We start from the raw sequence: 21,735 nt of genomic DNA on the forward strand, positions 1-21,735 counted from the left end.
GCTGGTGGAGTAGGGAGGGGGGTGACCAAGGGGCGGGGTCCGGTGGGGCGGGGCGGGAGGGTGCTGGTGGAGTGGGGAGGGGAGTGACCAAGGGGCGGGGTCCCGATGAGGCGGGGGTGAGCAAGGGCCGCCCCCGCCCGGGCTGCTCCGCACCCGCTCAAAGTCCGGCGCCGCGAGGTGGCAGTGACAATCCACCGGCCCCACAGCCCCCATCCCGAGCGCCCTAGGCCGGAACGGCTGAGTGGTGCCCGGTTTCCGCCCGGACAGGTGACCTGAGACGCCGGTTCATGAAGGGCTCGGGCGGGTTCCGCTTCCGGCGGTTTGGAAAGCGGGAAATGGCGGCAAGCCCGGCCCGGCCAAGAGCGATGGAGGCGGCGACGACCAAGGGGCCGGAGATGCGGCCGCCCTCCCCCGCCCTCCGGGAAACGCGCGTCCGCTGCTGCTCGAAGCGCTGGGTGGGCGAGGTGCTGGGGCTGTGCGCCCCGTACGTGCGGGCGCTGGCGGACGGGCAGCCCGGCGAGCTCGGGGCCGAGAGCCGGGAGCGGGCGCTGCGGGACGCGCTGTGGGTAAGAGCCGCCGCGGGGGTGAACGGGAGCCGCATGCTGCGCCCGCTCGGGTGGGGGAGGCTGGGCCCGTCTTAAAGTGGGGCTGGGGCTGCTCCGCCCCCTGGCGTAGAGACTAGAGCCCCGCCCGACCCCCTCGGGCGGAGCCAAGAGGCTGGCAGATGCCCCTGGTGAAGCCGAGGCCTCAGCCAGCCCGGAGGGCCCAAGGGCCACAGTCCCGCAATTAAACGTCCACCTCTGTGCGAGCCGCCTCCGACCTGGGGGGCTGGAGTTGGTGAGAGCAGCCACAGAGTCCTAGAAATAGAGCTCTGGAAGGGACCTCCAGCGATCACCTAGTCTGGCCCACTGTGCTGAGGTAGACCCTAGAGCATCCCTGACAGGTGTTGGGAGGTTTATAAAAACATGTTAGACACCGATGTGGATTCCACAACCTCCTTTGGAAGCCTGTTGCAGAGTTTAACTACCCTTATCATTAGAAAGTTTTTCCTACCGTTTATTCTAAATCTTCCTTGCTGCAGATGACACCCATTACTTTTTGCTCTGCCTTGCGTGGATCTGGAGAACAATTGTTCTCAGTCCTCTGTAGAACAGCCCTTGATGTATTTGAAAACTTTGCAGGTTCTTTCTCAGGCTTCTTTTCTCAGGACTTAAGGTTTTCTGCAACCTTTCCTCACAGGTCAGGTTTTCTATATCTTTTATCATTTTTATTGCTTTCCTCTAGATTCTCTCTAGTTTGTCTACATCTTTCCTGAAGTGTGGAGTCCAGAACTGGACACACTACTCCAGCTGAGGCCTCACCAGTGCCAAGTAGAGCTCCCCAGTTAACTTCTGTCTCTCAGGGAAGGTATACACTAGAAGTGCTATATGGGTGCAGCTACAGCACTGTAGCATGTGTGGTGAAGGCGCTCTAGGCTGACAGGAGAGCGCTCTCCCATCAGCATAGTTTTCACCTCTCGCAGAGGTGGAGTAATTATGTTGGTGGGAGAGCGTCTCCTATGAACAGTGCTTAGGTTGTTGTAACTTGTATTACTTGGAGTGTCTTTTTCACACCCCTGAGCGACATATGTTAAATTGACTTAAGCGATAGTGTAGACCTACCCTTCCATATAACACTCCTATTATAATGCACCCCAGAATATTTGCATTTTTTGCAACTGTATGACATTGTTGACTCTCGCTCAGTTGGTGATCTACCATAACTCGCAGGTCCTTTACAGCAGAACCACCACCTATTGCAATTTTGTAGTTGTGCATTTGATTTTTTTTCTTTCTAAGTGTAGTACTTCGCACCTGTCTTGACTACTTCATCTTGTTGATTTCGGACCAAATCTTAAATTTGTCAACTCCATTTTGATTCTAATCTAAGAACGATGATAATACTAGGCACTGCTTCAGTGCTTTGCATCCCTTCTCAGCTGCTTTTAAAGACTAGAAGGGGAAATATCTCTGTGTTTCAGCCTTTGTCTTGTACATTTTAATGTGCTTTGTGTACAGTCAGTGTCACTGTTATTCCTGTGCAGTCAATTAGGCCCTGATCCTGCAGTCCAACAAGTTGTGTGCACACAGAGACCATTAAAAAGAACAGGAGTACTTGGGGCACCTTAGAGACTAACAAATTTATTTGAGCATAAGCTTTTGTGGGCTACAGGCCACAAAAGTTTATGCTCAAATAAATTTGTTAGTCTCTAGGGTGCCACAAGTACTCCTGTTCTTTTTGCGGATACAGACTAACACGGCTGCTACTCTGAAACAGAGACCATTGACGACTTTGGGGCTCCAAACATGCTCAGGAATCTGCCTGTGTGGCTCACATTTCAGGATTGGGGATTGGTCTTGTTTCCCCTATTGCTTCTATGGGTCTTTCATGCAGGGACAGGAAAAGAGCAAAGAAAAAAAAGAGAATGTGATTGTAAGTCCCTAAAAACTTGTCAGAAGAATACAAGGGAACATCTAGTACCTGAAACTAATTTAACTCACTTTTTTTTTTTGTACTCTAGTCTAAATTGCTGGTATCCCCTTAAATAGGTTAATGAAGCAGAAAAACCATCCAGCTTTTCTTATTTTTGTGGTTTTCATGTTCTGAAAAATGTCATAGACCAGGCGTTCTCAACCTTTCTCTTTCTGAGATTTCTCCCCCCCCCCCCCCAACATGCCCAGGGGGCAAGGGGGGACTCAGAGCTCTGGGCCAGAGGTGGGACCCTTGGGCATAGGCGTTGTTTGACGTCTATTTTGGGGAGGCAGGGGCCGGCAGGACTTTGGCCAGCTCCGCACAGTGAGGTCCATGAAGGGAGTGCAACCTCCACACCCTGACTCACCTCAGCAGGCCACCCACCTGTCTGGGGCTGTGTGCCGGTTGCTGCTCCCTGAGGGCTCCGCCTGCCCCGGAGCTGGCTCCCCGCCTGGGCAGCTGACCAGCTGCGTGAGCAGTCAAAGTGGGCTGGGAGCTGAGAAGGAGCCGCAACCCTGGGCACCAGCAGCTGACAGGGGAATGCCACGGCTGCCCACTTCATGGCACCACCAGCCAGAGGAGCAGCTGCCCCGCACTGCCTGGCTCCGGCTTCCCGCCTAGGATCTGGCCAGAAGGTGGGTGGGGCCTGAGGGGAGCTGACAGAGAGGAGGAGGTATGGGGGGAGCACCTGCCCACTCTGGGTAAGGCACTACAGTTTTTGTGGGGAGGGCAACACACTTGTGCCCCCTCAACTCTGCCCATGGGTTCAGGGCTTCTGCCTAGGTCAGGACTTCAGCCCCACTGCTCCTGGCCTCAGCGAGGGAGGAGGCGGAGCTTGAGGTTTCAGCTCCCTGCTGCTCTGACTTCAGGTGGTGGGGAGACGAGAGCTCGGGGTTTCAGCCCCATGCCGCTCCCGGCTTCAACCCTGAGGGGGGTGCCCCCTGCTTCAATGGTGGGGCCCCGCTTCCCTTCTGAAAGGGCTCATGGACCCCCAGGGGGCCACAGACCCCAGTTGAGAACCGCTGTCATAGACCATAAAGAAGTGGCCAGTACCCAACCTCCACAACAGAAGCAATCTTCTTTAGACGTGAGAATTTGAAATTGTCTCACATGGAAAAGAAAACCTGGCTTCATTGTTGAATTTGTATGGGTTCTGAATGAGCTTCTTCATACCTATCTTCTGTGGCTTATTAATAACAATACATTAAAAGAACATTAAGATAGCAAAGTCAAGCACTAAGAAATTAGGTAATGCTAGAATTAAGGTTGTCTATGCAACCCATCATGCTTGCTTGGTCTGAGGCTAGCACCTGTTGACCATATTTCCTCTCTCTGATTCAGCCCTCTTTGTTTAGACTTCTGCTCAGGCCTAAAAATTGGACCCAAGCCAGGCCAACCTGAACCCAAGAAAGTCAAATAGTTTTCTGACCTGACCCCAACCAACCCTTCCCCTCCAAACCCAAGTCAGCGCTGCCACCACTGCCCACTTGTGCCTGTGGGCTCAGCACAGCAGTGTGCCCTGCTCCTGCTGTCCACCACTCCTTGCTGTGCGGCAGAACATGAGGGGTTTCAACTCCTTGGCATACTCACTCTGCAGCATACGCTGTGCAGTGATGTGGCAGCAAGAGCAAGGCATGGAGCTGCCGATGTACCAGCCCCACTGGCAGGAGGAGTGGAGCCAACCTGGCCTGAGTCCAAGAGGGTCTGTTTTTTTCTTACCCAGCTAGACCCAGACCTGACACTTGTTGGGTCCTGTTGTAGGGCTCTACTCTTGTGTGTATACATTATGATACAGTGTATCATAGGAACATATACTAATTTTTCTACAGGACCTCATCTCATTCAGTGCATGGGATGGACTATGCTCTGGGAATGAATCAGGGTTGCATAATGAATGACACCTCATCCCCCTTTTGTTGCAGAAATGTAAGGTGTGTAGTGAATGTGGCAGAGGGCTGCAGGAAGAGAAAGGAGGGTCCTGTTAACCCCATATGTCTGTCACATAGTTCCTACGTCATGCCGGGAAAGACACTTAAACCAAACTTTTCACAGGTGGGCACTAATTTGTTGCTCATTTTCTGGCTACCCAACTTCCGACATCAAGAGTTGGATTTGAAGAAGTATCAAGCACTCAGAACTACAACTGAGATCAGTGGGAGTTCTGTTCCGATCATATAAAGTGCTATAAAAATTAGGTCCTAGGTTTCTCAGTTTAGGCACCCAAAATTAGTTGATCCCTTGGGCTTTAATTTCTGTACCTTAGACCTATATATGTAAAAAGGGGATGATAATGCTGTGTGAAGAGCTAAATTACTATGGTGAGAGCACCATAGAAAAGCCCAGGAGGACATTAATTTATTCTGTATTCAATGCAGTGTTTGGATAGGGTGCAGTAAATAAGGCTGAGGGGCACACTTTGAATGATGAAGATTAAAAGCTACCCATTTAGTATGCACCATCCATTCTGTGCAGGGAACGAGAGAGGGGCTCTGTGTAAAGTAGGAGATCCTGTAACTAATGGCTGTATCATAACGCATATGCACAAGTGGGCCAATTTAAGGTTGCACAAGCTGTAATTTGGCTGGATTTGATTGGATTTTCACAGGAATAGCAAAAGATAGGTAACCATGGTGTCAGGGACATACCTACCAAATATTCTGTGCCAAAGCTCAACAAAACATTTTTTTGTTTGTTTGTTTGTTTGAAGATGGACAAAGCATATATTTTTCCTTAACCTCGTTCTTGGAAATGACTGAACCATTTTAGCTGAAACATATCAAAAAATTCAGCCTGAGTCAGACCCCTGGAATGAAAATTTTCATTTCAGACAGGTTGTTTGGCAAACTTATGTGCAACTGAAAAGACGATCTTATAATCGAAAGTGTAGGATAATCTATAGACCAGTGGTTCTGAAACTTTTGTACTGGTGACCCCTTTCACATAGCAAGCCACTGAGTATGACCCCCTCCCCCCTTATAAATTAAAAACACTTTTTAATATATTTAACACCATTATAAATGCTGGAGGCAAAGTGGAGTTTGGGGTGGAGGTTGACAGCTTGCGACCCCCTATGTAATAATCTCACTACCCCCTGAGGGATCCCGACTCCCAGTTTGAGAACCCCTGCTATAGACAAAGGTAGCTGCATGGCTTCCCTCCTTATCCTCACTAAGCCCAGGAGAGGAGGCCAGCACTTCTTCTTACTCTGCAGCAGCTTCTGCCCCTGCCAGACAGGGGGATGGGTTACAGCATGCTCTCATACTTCCCTTCCCATTATCCTTTCCTTCTACTTTCTTTCATTTTTTTCTTGCCAGTCCCCTCTTCCTGGATGTTTGGAACAAATGACCATCCTAAACCAAGAGACCACATTAATGTGCTTTAAACTTGTGTTAAGGTACCACGTGGGGGTCTCACACACACAAAATAACTCAAGGGAACATGGATGGGGTCCTTGCCTGAATGAAGATGCTGAACAAGTTATTTAAATTCAGTTGTCAGCTGTGTTATATTACATTGGTAGGTTAGAAAGCATATTATTTTAAATATTTTGATCTGAATTTCTTACAGAACTTTGAAACATCAGTTCAAGAGAATATTACCATTAATGGACACCCATGGCATGAAACTTCAGATGAAGCTGAGCTTCAGAATGGTGTGTGTTTGGTTTTTAATATAATGTCTTCACTTTAGTCTAAGCACTTAATATATTAATCAAGCAATTGTTCCTCCTGTTGTTGCTAATATATGTGATGCCTAGGGAAGAGAACAGACTGAACCCAAGCCTGTGTGTGTTCAGATTAATGATTTACACCTTTTCAATTAAAACCTTTCCCCTAAAACAACCTCCATATATAAATTTAAAGGAGGAAAAATAATTCTTGAACATATAAATTCCTGTGACCTGGAAACAAACGGGGTGTTTAAGATAACTCAGTTTGTTCTGACACTTACGACTTCAGATTTGTTCGATACTCAGTCATCAAGATGATGGGTGATTTATAAATAATAGGTAAATGACATTTCAAAATAAAGAAGTTTATATAACCAATGCTCATGGTAATTATCCTGCAGAAGGGTTCATAACAAAAGGACTAGTGCAATATTTACAAAATAAGATTTAGTTTGAAAAAATAATCATTTTACATGATCACTTGTTACAGTCCCATTCACTTAGTCTTGTTTCTTCTCTTATTTTTACTATCTGAATTGAATAGGACAAATGGAAGGGATATTATTTTTAAAGCTTTAATAAGCAATAAATCAGATTTAACAAAAAATGAAACTAATGTTCTTCCCAGTAAACTCACAACCTATTTTTTTACTTTGCAATTTTTTTAAATCATGACACCCCAGGCTATGATGTAACTCTCTTACTCTATTTTTCTTCTTACTATCATTGTAACAGTTAACATATAATAGAGTATTCAATGGATGCAAAGTAATGAAAGTCCCACCCCTGCAAAACTACCAGCCAAAGATTAACGACAAGCTAAATTCCTTGTGCATCCTAGAGGAGCAAAATTGATGTTGGGTAGTACTACTGTAATTTCCTATACTATCTTGATGGTTGTTTGGTGGTATCTCAAGCCAGTTCTTGTGAGAAAAGTATGTTTACATCACAGGGATTGGCATTCTTGACTATATCCAGAGACACAAGAGTGGGTGTAATGAATAGATGAATGGGAAAAATGTTATTTTGCAGTGTAACAGTGTTGCACTCACCTCTTGCGAGCACCCCCTGGCTGAGTGCAAGTGCCTGCACTCTTTCAGTTTGTGGTGGGTCTTCACTGACTCAGCCATCCACCCAAGTCATACATATTCTGTCAGTGAGATAAAAGCAACACCAAACCCCTTTTGAGGTACATGTTCAACAGGGGCCTCTCTTAGTGCCCTCTCATGTCGCTGTTTGTCCCTGCTCCGGAATAGAGCAGTGCCTCAGGGCTCCTTCCCTGGAGGCAGTGTCTTCACCCTCTTGGGGTTTCCTGGCTACAGCTCTCCAGCTGGGTCACTATAGTTTAGTTCCCCTCTCTGGAGTTCCTCACTGTCCAAGCTGCTTCCCCCAGTGGCTGTGTGTGTGGGGTAGGGGGGAGGGGCTGTCCACTACTCCAGGTACCATCCCAGGGATCCTGTAGATAGTTATCTGCTGTGTCCCTTTATCTAAGGCTATGTCTACACTACCGCACTACTGCAATTCCAGCTACGTGAATATGTACCTTAGGTCAAGTTACCGCGGGGGGTTGGTGGGAGAAATTCTCTTGTCTACTTGCCTTACTCTTCTCGTCGGGGGTGGAGTACAGGAGTCAACTGGAGAGCAATCTGCTGTCAATTTGGTGGGTCTTCACGAAAATTAACTGCCAGTGGATCAATCTCAGAGCCTCGATCCCGGCTGTAGTGTAGTCCTGCCCTAAGTCACGCTGCTGCTCTGATTCCCTGGGCCACTTCGCCACGGCCCTGTGCCGTCTTCACCCTTACGTCAGGACCTTGTCCTGATGGAGTTCCCACAATCTGCTCAGGGCTCCTTCTAGCTCTCCCTGGCTTCTGGCAGCACTACCTCATCCGAGGTCCTATAGCTCTATCAGCCAGCCACACACTGTCTACACTCCTACAGCTCCAGCAAGGAACTGAACTTGCTGTGGCCCTGCAGTTCTTCTTATACTGACCTGTTGGAATCTGAGTGGCTGCTTCCCACACAGCCATTCTAGGCAGCTTGGAGGACCTCTCTACTGGCCTTTTCTGGGGTGGGATGTGGCAGGATCACAAGGCCTCCAGCAGGGGGCCTCTAGGCCTAATCCACCCTGTCACATGCAGTTACTGCTTTTAATATCTTTTAATTTGTAATAATGGGGATTCTTAGTATCCTCTAGTGTTCACAGAAGACAGTTAGTGTGGTTTGGTTGCATATACCTGTTAGTGAGTGTCAGGTATTCTTCCTCACATGCAACTGCTACCCTTGGTTGAGTGAAATTGAAAACACAGGTATGGACTTGAATGTGGAAGAAGAGTTCCCTGAGCTGCTGCTTGGTCAGCAAGCTCTATAAACTCTGCAACTGATGACCTAGGCTTAGGAAACACTCCAAGCTATGTTCCAGAATCACTACCTCTTTGGCAGAAAGTTTGGAACTGAGAAAATGGATTCTGTTTTAGAGAGTCCTGACTTAAACCATTGTAAAACTAGTATTTTTCAAGTTTGCATCATCTTGGAAACTTTCTTTATGGAAGGATATTTTTGTTTCTATTTTAATGTGGATCACTTTTTATTGGAATACATTTTTCTTTATGGAAAACTTTTTCCCCGTTTTAAAAAAAATCAAACAAAAATTTGAATTAAAAAAAAAAAATCTGAAAATTCTTACCCACTTTGGGTCATTTTGAACTAATGTCAATTTTAGTTTTTTATTGGAATATCAGTGGAAACATGCCAGAAGTACTCAGCTCAGCATTTAAGTTTGCAGTTAATACACTTCTAGGAAAAATATTTATTTTAAAATGTAAACTATTGATTTTCATTACAGTTGTGCAAAATCTGTTAAAAAATTCTTATTTTATAAGTCTTGTGAATTGTGTGTATGTGTAAATAACCCACTTATTTTGATGGGAAAACAAGGTTAGAGCACAACATTGGTGGTTTGCGCTCAACAAATCAAAACTTCAGGGTCGGATTTAGAGCTATTCCACTTTCTATAAATAAGTACATATTGTACAGGGACAAACGGATTATATAGCCGAAGTAGAACAGTTCCAACCAGAAAGATTGAAAGAGGAATTCCCTCTTGTACCCCAAATAGTCGTCAGCCTGGTGGTCAGGGCACTCGCCTGACAGGGAGGTATCGGTTATTTTGTGAAAATGTTTGGAAGGACTTGGTTTTGTCCCAGTGCAGAACAGGAAATATTTTGAAATCTCATAAATTTTCATGGAATGGGAAAACAGTTTCCCACCCAACTCTATTGTTTTGCCTATTGGCATTTCTTCCACATCCACTGATGCTGCGCAGATTGACCAGTAGAGGGTGCTGAATATCCATTTTTCCCTAATACACTAACATCTAAAGCAGGGGTTGGCAACCTTTCAGAAGTGATGTGCCGAGTCTTCATTTATTCACTCTAATTTACGGTTTCACGTGCCAGTCATACATTTTAACCTTTTTAGAAGGTCTCTTTCTATAAGTCTATAATATATAAATAAACTATTTTTGTATGTAAAGTAAATAAGGTTTTTAAAAGGTTTAAGAAGCTTCATTTAAAATTAAATTAAAATGCAGAGCCCCCCCGGACCAGTGGCCAGGACCCGGGCAGTGTGAGTGCCACTGAAAATCAGCTCACGTGCCGCCTTCGGCACACGTGCCACAGGTTGCCTACCCCTAATCTAAAATGGTCTCAGCCTTTGGATCACATGCATTCTAGAATACAGGAATGTAACTGTTACAAAACGGAAGGAAATGGGGTTAGGGTAACTAGTTTTTATAGTGTGTAATGATAGATGATATGACTTTAAATAACATAGACAGCTGGTTAAAGTTGTCTCAGACAAATCTAATAGTATTTAGTTTTAAAAATTGTCAAGTTTAATTGCAATATTTGAGAAGCTAAGAACTTATTATAGGAAACACATACTGCAAACACTACTCACATAATACTTCTCTCCTTACTTTACAGCCAAAGGGAAAAATGCCTTGCATATTTTGTCTGATACTTTTAAGAATTTGCTCTTAGAAAAAAAATTATGTATTACAGAAAGATCAACTCATAAGTGTGTGATGTCTGTATGAGTACAGAGGTAAAATATATATTTTATATTTTTCATTGCATAGCTCAGTGTCAGGATTACCACTCTTCAGTCCCTCAGAAAATGTAATTTTTTTTTTTTTTTTTTTTTAATGTGGTGAACAATAGCAGCCATTACTGCTGGAAGAAGAGCATTGTCTCAAAATAGCCAGCCTTTGTTCTAAGTCACAGTATATTTACGGCACACCTTGTAATAATTCTCAAGGAGTGCAAAGTTTGTCTGAAGTCTAGAATGTGTCTTCAGGCTGAATACACGTCTGAAAAGGCTGCCACAAATATCAAAGTAATGGGGTTTAGTAGATCTGACAAAATACTTGTCAAGCTTGAGGGCCTGATTCAATGCCCATGGAAGTTTTTTCCATTGGGTTTAATGGGCTTTGGATCAGTAGTCACTTCTAATAGCTACTTGCTCCAACATCTACTATCTTTGCTGAAGGGAGCTGATGAGAACTAGCATCTTAGGACTTGTCTACTCACAGAAGTTGTACTGCGTTAACTATACTAGTATAGTTATAGCAGAACAATCCCCCTAGGTGGATGCAATTATAGTGGTATAAAGGAGCTTATATTAGGCTAGCTTACTCGCAAAAGGGAATAACTAGGCGTTGCCTTGCTATAAGTACTTTGGAATAAAATCCCAGCCTTGACCGAAATAGTTATACTAGTATAAAACTAAAATATGTGTAGCCCATCTCTTAACAATAACCAATGCTCTCATAAATCTGAAGCTTCTCAGAAGGATTCAAGGCATCCAGGAAATTAGTATCATGTGTGAGATGCAGTTGTAATATTAAGCTGACTTTCAGTCTTAGAGTTCTAGAAAGCAGTTACTTTTGGACAGTCCCACATCATGTCTGTCTGTGAATCAATCTCTATTTAGTGAAGAATAGCAATATTCAGTGTGGAGTCTGAGCACTTAGCACATGTACCTTTAGCAGCTTTACACTTTCAGGACGGTGTCCCTGTATTGTATACATTATGAGGGGATGGGGCATCCCTCATGTAGGCTCACTTTACATGATTTAGGCTGATGGATGCTAACTTCTCCAAAAAACAGGAAACACAAACCTGACCCCATCCTCTCTCTGTAACTAACTAAATTTACTTAGATTGTAAGCAGTTTGGGATAGAGATCATCTTTTCATTTTACATTTGTACAGTGCCTAGTGCAGTGGGGCCTGATCCCTGATTGGGTTCTCTAAGCACTGTTCCAGTACAAATAACACCTGTTGAGCCAGCTGCCCTGAAACAGGGGGTAAGGAGACTAATTGCCATGAGAAATTTTAATGCCTGCTGTTAGGGGGAAGGACTGACCAACATTTTGCTTTATTTTTCTTTAATTTCCTGTAATAATTTTTGTATTTTTTAAAGACACTTAAAATAACTGTGTATACTATGTCACCTTGTTTTTCTTGTGAATTTAGGTTCTGACATCAAAATCCTCGAAGATCAGTTTGATGAACTTATAGTAGAGACCGCTACGAAGCGTAAGCAGTGTCCCAGGAAGATATTAGTACATGTAATCAAAACCATGAAAGCAGAGCAAGAAATGTTGGTAAGGATCTTAATTTGGACTTTGTAAAGATGAAGTCTTAGTAATAAGACTTTATCACACTCTACTATTAAATCTTTGCTGAGATATGCAGCAAGACTGTTTGGGTTTTTTTTGTTTGTTTGTTTGTTTGTTTTTAATAGTTAATGTTTTCAGGTTACAAAGTGAATGATAATTATGATTTACGGTAGTCCAAAAGTAATTTCCCCAAAGAGACCCCTCTTGCTTTTGTTACTGATGGTCCTTTCAGATTTTGCAGTAATACTAATTAAATTATTCTGTTCTACCTAAATTGTTCAGCAAAAATTACAAAGTTGTTAAAATGTGGCATCACTATACATCGCTTTCAACCACTTTTGAGCAATAGCTTTTTATATTTTCCTCATCTTTGGCTGTAAGGAGTCCTCATGGGCAGCACAACTCCCACTACCATCACTGTCTCAATATATGTGTCTCAAGGCAGTGGCTTCATATAATAGCCCATAACAATGAAGTTCCAGGGCTTCCTTACACTTTTCTCCAAAAAACACTCCTCCTGAAGAACAGCTACACCTGCTCTGCACAAGTGTGTCAATCTCCCTACATCTGCCAAAGGAAGGCTGCCTCCTTTAAGGATCTTCAAGTCAATCCATTAAAAATGCTTGAGCAGTGCAAGTTGTATACTTCCCTCAGTTGGGACTGTTGCCTTCTGTATTTCCAGACTAGCTAACGAAGAGCCACAAGAATTTTGTTCCAATAGTGACTAATGACAGAAAGAAGTGACTCTCTTATCCTGGTCTGCTCACAATTTTGAGAGGTGACTTGGAGTGGATAAAATATTTTATGGGTCAGACTTGAATATAAATGTTACTCGCCTTTCCCTTGTATTATAAAAACTAAAAACATTTTCTAACTGTTGAAGATGTTGGTATTGAAATAAGTTTCTTTCCTCCCTCAGAGCCTATCCTTGCTCATCACTCAACCTGAAGTAAAATCATAATGCTGAATCTACTATTACATTAATTTCTGCTACATCTACTTGATGTCAGAACACAAGATTCATGGCATGGTCAAAAGAGCAGGAGAACCTGAGTTTTGAGGGAGAATGTTCTTATTCATACACAAATACCTGCAAAGCTAGAACAGCGGAAACTGACAGTGATTGGCCATATTAATAGCTTTCTGTATAAATGTTCCCTTTGTTCCAAGTTTGTCCAGGCTCCATGAAGGGTTCCCTAAGAGTTGCTCTGCAGTTTTGTTTCATAAATCATGTAGCAGATGGCAATGCTTCTCCCAAAATATCTAGATTTCAGCTAAAAATCTTGCTTTCCTCTGCACTAACAATGAGTTTAGAGTTTGGCAAAATAAAGCTTAATATGGTGTTTATATACATTTAAATAAGAAATGGGCAGACAGAGCTAATTAGATCACTCTTTCTAACAGTTCTCTGTATTGGATGTAGAGCACTAATCCCACTAACCATTTTTATTACAGTAGTAACCCATTGTGCTAGGTACTGTGAAAAACATGGTTTAAGTAGTGTCTTAATCTAAGGAAATATTTCAGAGTGAAAAATATTTTGAATTTATTTTTGTGTATGCAGAAGCTCTATCGGCCTGTCGTAAAGCAAAAAGAGAGAAAGCCTGAGCCCTCTCAAGGTAAGTGTTTCTCATGACAATGCAAATGTATAGAGAACATTACCTAACGGAATCACCGAATGCAAATTTTTTAAGAAACGCCAATAAAATTGTTCTCTTTCAAGTGTGACTTTCAGACAAAGATTTTTAACCTGTTCATTCTGTGGGCATAGTTATCCGAGCGAGAACTTGGTTATTTGAATACACTTCTATTCTGGATGTAACTGTGCAGACATAGAGCCTTGTGGTAGCTGAGCATACTGTTACATTGCTTTATTTGCACGCATCTAGTTCTCTTGTCCTGAACCTTCATGCTATTACAGGCTGTGCTTCAGGGCAAAAATCGGCCACTAACAAATGATGGGGGTTTGGCAAATATTTTCTGTGGGTCAGGTTATCCAATAACTGTCTGGGGCAGAGTTTCTTTCTCTGTCCACTGTTGTAGACAAGATACCAAACTCGATGAATCACTGTGTTCCTATTCATGTCTTATGAGAATACCACTTGGTTCTCAACATCGGTCAGTAGGCAAGCAATTGCTAAGAACTGGCTGACCTGGGAAAGAAGCATAAAGTACACATTTTTGGACATGCTTTTATCATTCAGTACTGAGTGGCACAGAGTTGATTTTCATCTTAAAAATTATAATAAACACTCATGTCACCTTTTAAAGTACAACGTCAATGGGACACATGAAATATAAATTGTAACTGTTAAAGCAGAAACTAAGTATTTAATCAGTGTCCTAAGTTTACTAGGTACTTTCTAAACAGGACACTGTCTCTGTCCTAAGGAACTTACAGTTAAGAACAAATAAAACATTAAGGGCCATCAGTAGGATGCCGTCTTTCAAGGCTTGTCTTTACAAGCTGGATTATCTTCACTACCCTATTTTAAAAGCGTGTTGGTTTATTTCTAGCATTTTGAATGCAGTAAATCATACCTTGTGGTTACAAGGTCCTCAGTGTGCTTTGGCAGCGCAATGTCATTCACACAATATAAAAATATTTAAACAAATAGAAACATTAACTAGAACTGAGGGGAAGTTTTGATAGAAGCTTTCAATTCTCAAATTGCTGATCTGACTTTACTTTAGGCTGTGTTTCCTTTTTGTAACTGAGAGGAGACTGCTCTGAGGAATGCCAGTTTTTGTAGCTAAGATGCCAGCAGGCGCTGTAAAGAACTTCACTTCATAGTTGAAGTTTTTTTCAGTGGTGGGGTTAGTATCCACATCTGCAGGTTTAAGCATGGATGAACTTTTGGAACGTCGGCAGTCTTTATTTTGTTGTTGCTCTTTTTAAACAAAGCAACAGCAAGTTATTAACAAAAAGCACGTCGTTTGTGCTGAATTTTAGAATTTGCATAGTCTCTGGGAAGTTAATGCATTCCAGTTTAGTAAGTGCAGTGGCCAGAAACCAAAAATGTTTAGATTACTCAATACCTTTCATATCCTTTTTTCATTTCCCTATGTTTTGGAAAGCCTAGAACAATGAGGAATATAATGCTCTCCATGTAAACCTAAACTTTAACCGATAGTGACATGTTAAATGTACTCAATGTGCCATTGTTTCTGATTACCTAGAGGGGTCTCAAGTAACTGCTTTTGTCTTCTCACTCACAATTTGGGGGAGTCCTTACTTTGCTCAGCCTTCCATCACTCTGTATCCTGTCATCAAAACTTCCTATCGGAGATGTACTGTCCTTTTGGATGAGTGTCCATTCATAGTCCACTGCTCTTTCTTTAGTTAGAGGGATTGCTGTGCAAATATTTTTCCTCCCAAGATCTGAATAATCCTGCCTTTTTAACATCCTTTGCCATTTCTGAATTATGCTGCCTGACACCTGGATAGGAAGCAGACTAAGTCTCCACTAGTAATACTCTTCCCGGGGCAGAGTGCTCATTTTCCTGCTATAGCAGACGAGTGCAGGATTGCTTTTGATAGACTGTTTGATGAGAAGCATAATAGGTCTATTATTTTAGCTTGCAAATTATTCCAAATTTTTGATTTTCCTACTCAGAATGATCACAAGAACTAATTTTACGTAGAGATTCTCATCCTGTTATTGCCACAGTATGGTAAAATGAAAGTGTTTCCTGCATTCTCCATCTACTGTGCAGCTTAATTTCTTCCAAACTTCTCTCTTCTTTCCAAATTGATCTAATAGAACACCTTCCCATTTTGTTTATAGTGAGTTCTTAATTTTTCTGTAGTAACACTTATCACTCCAGTTTTGCTGAGTGGGAAAGGTTAACTGTAACTCTGAATGCTGAAGGCAGCAATTCTAGTTGTATATCAACAACAAAACCTTCCCTCAAATCCGTTACTTTTGTCTAACTTTCCATTACTGACCTCTTCACCTTTGTTGTCTTCTGCCCTATCTTATTGTCTAATATAATGAAATCTTTTAAGCTTCATAAACATGTCTTGAGGTTTTATTTGTTGTAACTGTCTTCCTTCCTTCACCACCTCGTTGTTGATGTTGTTTCCTGTGTTTATCTAATTTAGATTGCAGACCTTTGGGGCAGGGACCTTGTATCTTGCTTTTCCTGTCTGCACCTCGATGAGGCCTCTAGCAACATAAATGACTAGGAATAATAATGGCAACATATAAAATTTAGCACAGAGAATCGTAATTTTAGGGGTGGAAGTTGGTAAATGACCATCCACATCCAGGTTTTTAGAGAGTAATATAGGCTATAGGTGAGTTTAAAGACATTTATGCAAGTTCATACTATATTTTCAGTTAGTAAGTCTAACTTTATACAAGTTGCTTATAAGTATTGTGCTGCGTGTATGGTAAACAGCAGCCTATCTATACTGGTGAATAAGAAACAATAGAAAGTGCCTCTGGACTTTGTGGTTTCATGGAGCACATTTATTTGCACATGTTTATCAAGAAATCCTAAGATGCATACCATTACTTAGCCTTCTCTGGTCTTTTTAAAAATGTTTAGGAGGCTTCAGTCAAGGAGACTTTGAGAACATGGGGCATATTGGTTATTTCTCACAAGGTAGCATAAAAACTGAACAGATAGAAGTAATATGTATGAAGAGCAATAAATAGCAAAATATTTCTCATTTTGTACGTTCATATTCAAAGACCCTAGAACCAGAGCCCTTAAAAAATCTTTAGTTCAGTTCAAAATTAGTTCAATTACAACATCTGCAAATGTATATAAATAACAGTTCATGGGATTGCGGGAAGATTACTTGTAAACGTTTGTTGTATATTTTTCCTAAGTGAATAAAGCTGTGACTGGTTTGTGGCAATCCTTTGAATGTGGAAACCATATTCTTCTATAAACGCTAAATGAGAAAAATGGGTTGTACAATATGACATGAGGTAGTACTGGTTTGATATATTGCCCCAGTCGTTAAGTGACGGGAAACCTGAGGGCTGCTTATTTTTTTCCCCTGCTACTGGATAACCTATCAAACTATTACTAATGGGAATCACTAAATTTACAAAGCAGTGTATTCTTTTAGTTTCCTGTTACATAAAATACTGAATCACAAAATGCCTTAGAAAGCAACAAAGCAGTTATTTAATCATTTTTAAAAGTATTTTTACAGTTGGTAATATTCTCCTGCTCTTTATTTTTAAAAAAAAAAAAGTTTTTTGTCACTTCATAATTCTGGGGGAATATAGCATTTTTGATGTTTGTGTTTCTTTGCAGCTTCTCACATGGCAAATCTTAGGCAACTAACAGGGGTCACATCCAAGCAGATTAGTGAAGCAATGAAGGTAAGATTTCTGTGTGCCTGTTGGGAGGAAATCTTTCATTGTGATTTTTGTCACATAACATTTAACACATTTTCCATCAATGCTGTAAAACAGCCTTATGAAGCAAATATTCTAACTAGCCAATATATCCTTTTTGTACAAAAATTTGCCACCTGTATTTGTAAAATTACTGATTCTACATCTTTATCAGACATAATTGCAGTAGAACCCTTGCTTTGGACTAAGTTTCCTTTAAGATTCACAGTGAAAGACCCGTAGAAGTATTTTTGTAATTTGGAATATCCGCAGTGTTGTAAAGATTTAAAGATTTCTGTACCTGCAGTGTTTGGAAGATTAAACCATCATTTTAGAAGAATGGTACTGCCTCTATATACTAAATGGCATTTTATCACTTTGGTAAGAAATTTGAAATGAGCTGTAGTATTTCCACCATATTTATTCTTGATAAACTGTTCATATGTTCTTCTGCTTAGTCTTTAAACTTGCACTGAAATTTCTTTACATGAGCTGCTAATGCAGACTCTTGCTATTATTGGTCTATGAGTTAGTGTTGGTAACTCAGAACTATAATTCCAAAAGATTGTGTTAGGTGGGGTTTTTATGGATGTCTAATTCTAGTTAACATGTTTTTTCTACCCATAATTAATATGAATAATGTTAGTTTAATTATGTAACTTGGGATTGGAGATGCTTTTTTTTTTTTTTTTTTTTTTTCTTTGTAGTCCCTACCAGCATTGATAGAAAGAGCAGAGGGATTTTCCCAAGCGTTAACTTTGCAGCCCATCTTAGAACTCTGCAAGCTTCGCCAAGAAGTCTTTGCTGGCTGTAAGGCTAAGGAAGAAAATAAAATCCAAAGCTTTATAACACAAGTGGAAGTCACACCAGCAGAGACTGCTGCCAGTAAAAATTCTAATACTATCCTGAAAAGAAAGAGAACCACAGATTCGCCACAGATGAAGTACTACCCGCTGCGACGAAGAATTACGTTGAATACATGAAAGTTTTTCTTACACTTACTTTCAAGCTTGAAAATCTACTCTCCCCATTTCCACAGTATAGTTTAACTGTGTTCTTTTCTGACAGTGAATTACAGGTTTTTTTAAAAAGAGAATTCTTAGTGGCTGTGAAGCCTTTAATGTTTTTATATTTTTTCTCTTTACTGTTACATCCTAGTCAGGTGAAAATGTGTACATTAGCAGTGATGTTCATCAGAGTGCACTCATATCCCCACAAATTTTTCTCTGTCCTTCAAAATAGTAAACTCTATAGATTAGCCTATAATTCTTTCTATATTCTTTTATTGTAGGGATAAACTCTGGTCTTGATCCTTCAGTTGCTTGCACAACTGCACAACTTTATGTATGTGAGTAGATCTATTGTGTCCAATTTGGATTATTCATGCATAAAGCATGTGTATAAAAGGATTGGAGGATTAACCTATCGTATTGCTCCCTTAAATATAGCTAGCTAGATAGCTGTTGGTTTCTTTAATTGTTGATGAAAAGTAATTTTAAAACACATCAGTCTCTATATATCAGATATAGTTTTCATTTATGAAATTTGTGTGCAATTGCAAAACTGGTCTTTTTTTTAGTACAATTATTTTTATTCTAAATTTGGGTGGATTTGGCTTATTTTTATTATAATCCATGTTTTTATGTAAACATGGAATTTTAATAAAATGTTATATATTTACCTGTAGTATAGCTTTTGAACAAAAACCAGGCCTTTTCGGTCTTGTAATCTATAACATATCGGCATTTCCATGTCATCCTAACTACAAGTGTCTAAATGCAACCACTTTGGGATCCCTAGAGGATACTTCTTCATGTTAGAGGATCTCCAAGCAATGTTGTGTATATATGTATCTGTAAGTAAAATATTTTTGACTAGACTTCTAAATCAATGTAGAGTAAAATTAAATTAATATCAAGCTGAACTATCCAATATCTGAGTTTCTTCATATTATAACAGAATAACTAGAAGATTGCGGAGTATTAAATTGAGCAGCTTGCCTTAATAATTTATATTTCAAATGTTTTAGAAGTCAAAGATATTAATATAACTTTTTCCTGGCTTCTGATTATATACACTTGCAATATAAACTTCTCTCTATAACATGTAAAGTGCTTTCTCATACTGAATAACTTTAATAACTCTTCATTGGAGAATTTCACAGATCAAAGAGACTCAGTAAGAGGGAAAGAATAGGCCCCACTTAACCTTTCAGAGACAGAAAATCTTTAAGAAAAATGTCTGGCAAATTTTAGTTTAAAATATTGTGACTAATAAATATAAATTTAGTACAGAGTGAGAATTTGTATGTTGAACATTTGTACATAAATATTGTTTTTATGACTTGTATATTTGTAAATAGACATTTGTGCTATTATACAAATAAAACTGTAATTAAAAAATACTATGTGAAATCTCAATTTAGTTTATTTACCACTTCAAGAGTAATTATCTAATCTGGAATATGCAGTGACTCTAGTCGGTTACCTTTGGAAACTACTTTCAGATTTTGTCTTAGGTACTAGTAGGGTGACCAGATAGCAAGTATGAAAAATTGGGACCAGGGCGCAGGGGGGTAAAATAGGGGCTTTGTCTTGGGATCCTAACATCAGGACAGTCCTGATAACACCTTAGGTGCTGGTTCCATTCTGGTTCTTATGTGTCCTCTCCAAACCACTGCATAACTCAGTATGAACAGAAGTATCTACTTGAGAGGCCCAAGACTGGGATCACAAGAGTGGTGGGATTATTTTAGCATATAGAATATAGATAGGAAAGAAGATCACAATCCACCTGCATTATGCATGGTTGTGTGCTTTTTTTTTTTTTTTTTTTTTTTTTAATTGGTGGGGATGAGAAGACCAATCACCCCATTCCTTCACCCAAACATTGATCCACACGTATTCTTCTCAGTTCCTTCTGCCCCTTTTCCCTCAACCCCGCAGATAAAACCCCTCCTCTTCTACTTGTAAGACCGATATGTGAGTACTATTTATTTTAGGATTTTTTACTGGCATCCATCACTAGTATCTAAGCATCTCCTAAGTTAATAGAACGGCGTAAGAAAGACTAGTTGGTTTCAGGGAGCCTTTGGCTCTTCTTCCTTAACAATTGTAATTAAGCACCAACAGTGTGTTTGATTTGTACAATCAACAGACTTGACCTCTGACCCAAGAAACAAAGAATTCCAAAAGGCAAAAATCAGGTAAACACCTTAATAGAACCTGAGCAAGGCATCTTGGAGCTACTTTTATAAACAGAGCTGAAGATGGCATCATATTGACAATGTTTGAAGGCTCCATGAAAGGTGGGATTTCAAGAGGGATATGAATGAAGTGAGTATGGATGCTTGGTGTTCTGCAGCATGGAGAACATTGCAAACACAGGATGTGATGTGGAAGAAGACACAAACCTGAGTGGTAGGGGAAAAGAGGTGAGGCTGCCAGGTTAAGCAAAGTGGTTAAAGGGAAACTTGGTAAGAAACAAAAATATCACTTTAAGTCTTGTGGGTAGGCTCTGTGTCTGAACACGGATGCTCTATGAAGTTCAGGATATCTGATGACAACCATGGGCCAGACTTACGGGAGAGGACATGACCGAGGCAGAACGTCCCAAAAGGCTTCTCTTTGGAGTGGAGGAGATAAGGTGAACTATATGGTACATATGTTGCTGTTTATAAATATGGAAAGCTTTTTAATGCGAACCAAAGACTGACCCTTCATGTACTTTGCAGTGTTCCTTGTGCATGACCTCAAGTGTTCTGTCTTTGCATATTCAGATCAAAAAAGAAAAAAAACAAAGCGCTTTGTTTTTCTTTCTAAGATACTTTTTCCCTTCAGGTTTCAGAGTTACAGCCGTGTTAGTCTGTATCCGCAAAAAGAAGAACAGGAGTACTTGTGGCACCTTAGAGACTAACAAATTTATTAGAGCATAAGCTTTCGTGGACTACAGCCTGTAGTCCACGAAAGCTTATGCTCTAATAAATTTGTTAGTCTCTAAGGTGCCACAAGTACTCCTGTTCTTCTTTTTTCCCTTCAATGAACTTTCCATAGAAATCTGCAATGTTGCAAGGCAAGTGTCGGAAGTGTGCACTTACTGAAATGTCACAACAGTCAAACTTTTATTTTTAACTTAGGGTAAATTGGTATTGCATCAGGAGACGTCTGGCAGTTCTTAATATAGCCTCTGAATTCTACAAGAGCTACCTACTCCATAAAGGAAAGACTGCTCTTAATAGTCAAAGTTCTAGCCACATTTCCATTATACATTGGATTTTTGACCCATTACCTTTTTCATTTTAGATGTAATATATCTTACATTGTTGCCACTCTCTCAAGCAGCAGCAGATGTTGGGGACTTGCAGATCTGCTCCCATTGGAGGAGAAATCAGTGATGCAGTGTCTGGGTTTATTTTTATTGTAACTTGTTTTATTTACACTTTATATACTGGTTCTTGAACAGAGGTGATCACAAAGAGCATGTAAGTAAATTCCTTTTTCAGAAATCTCTACC

General features: G+C 40.9%; 2 protein-coding genes across 3 annotated transcripts in view; one reads left to right on the forward strand and one right to left on the reverse strand.

Annotated features, from left to right (window-relative positions):
• Window positions 1-297, reverse strand: part of LOC117874420 (putative deoxyribonuclease TATDN3) — a 17,610-nt gene extending 17,313 nt beyond the window's left edge. For both annotated transcript variants that reach the window (XM_034764521.1, XM_034764520.1), the window contains exon 1: window positions 154-297. In XM_034764521.1, the coding sequence (XP_034620412.1) occupies window positions 154-213 (60 nt within the window). In that variant the 5' untranslated portion in view covers window positions 214-297. The remainder of the gene's footprint in view (window positions 1-153) is intronic.
• Window positions 280-19,627, forward strand: NSL1 (NSL1 component of MIS12 kinetochore complex). The gene is made up of 6 exons (XM_034764519.1): window positions 280-566; window positions 6,079-6,163; window positions 11,718-11,848; window positions 13,428-13,482; window positions 17,141-17,208; window positions 17,931-19,627. Exons 1-6 carry the CDS (start codon window positions 288-290, stop codon window positions 18,204-18,206), a joined length of 894 nt encoding a protein of 297 aa, XP_034620410.1. The 5' UTR covers window positions 280-287; the 3' UTR covers window positions 18,207-19,627.
• Window positions 19,628-21,735: the final 2,108 nt, after the last annotated feature.

This window comes from Trachemys scripta, chromosome 3 (genome assembly GCF_013100865.1).
Source record: "Trachemys scripta elegans isolate TJP31775 chromosome 3, CAS_Tse_1.0, whole genome shotgun sequence".
NCBI classification, from domain to species: domain Eukaryota; kingdom Metazoa; phylum Chordata; order Testudines; family Emydidae; genus Trachemys; species Trachemys scripta.

Excerpts from the sequence above, each read along its gene's own strand:
- NSL1 (XM_034764519.1), top strand. The coding sequence starts at position 288 with ATGAAGGGCTCGGGCGGGTTCCGCTTCCGGCGGTTTGGAAAGCGGGAA. Across the intron at positions 567-6,078 it reads CGCTGCGGGACGCGCTGTGG|AACTTTGAAACATCAGTTCA; the intron begins GTAAGAGCCGCC and ends AATTTCTTACAG. Across the intron at positions 11,849-13,427 it reads AAGCAGAGCAAGAAATGTTG|AAGCTCTATCGGCCTGTCGT; the intron begins GTAAGGATCTTA and ends TTGTGTATGCAG.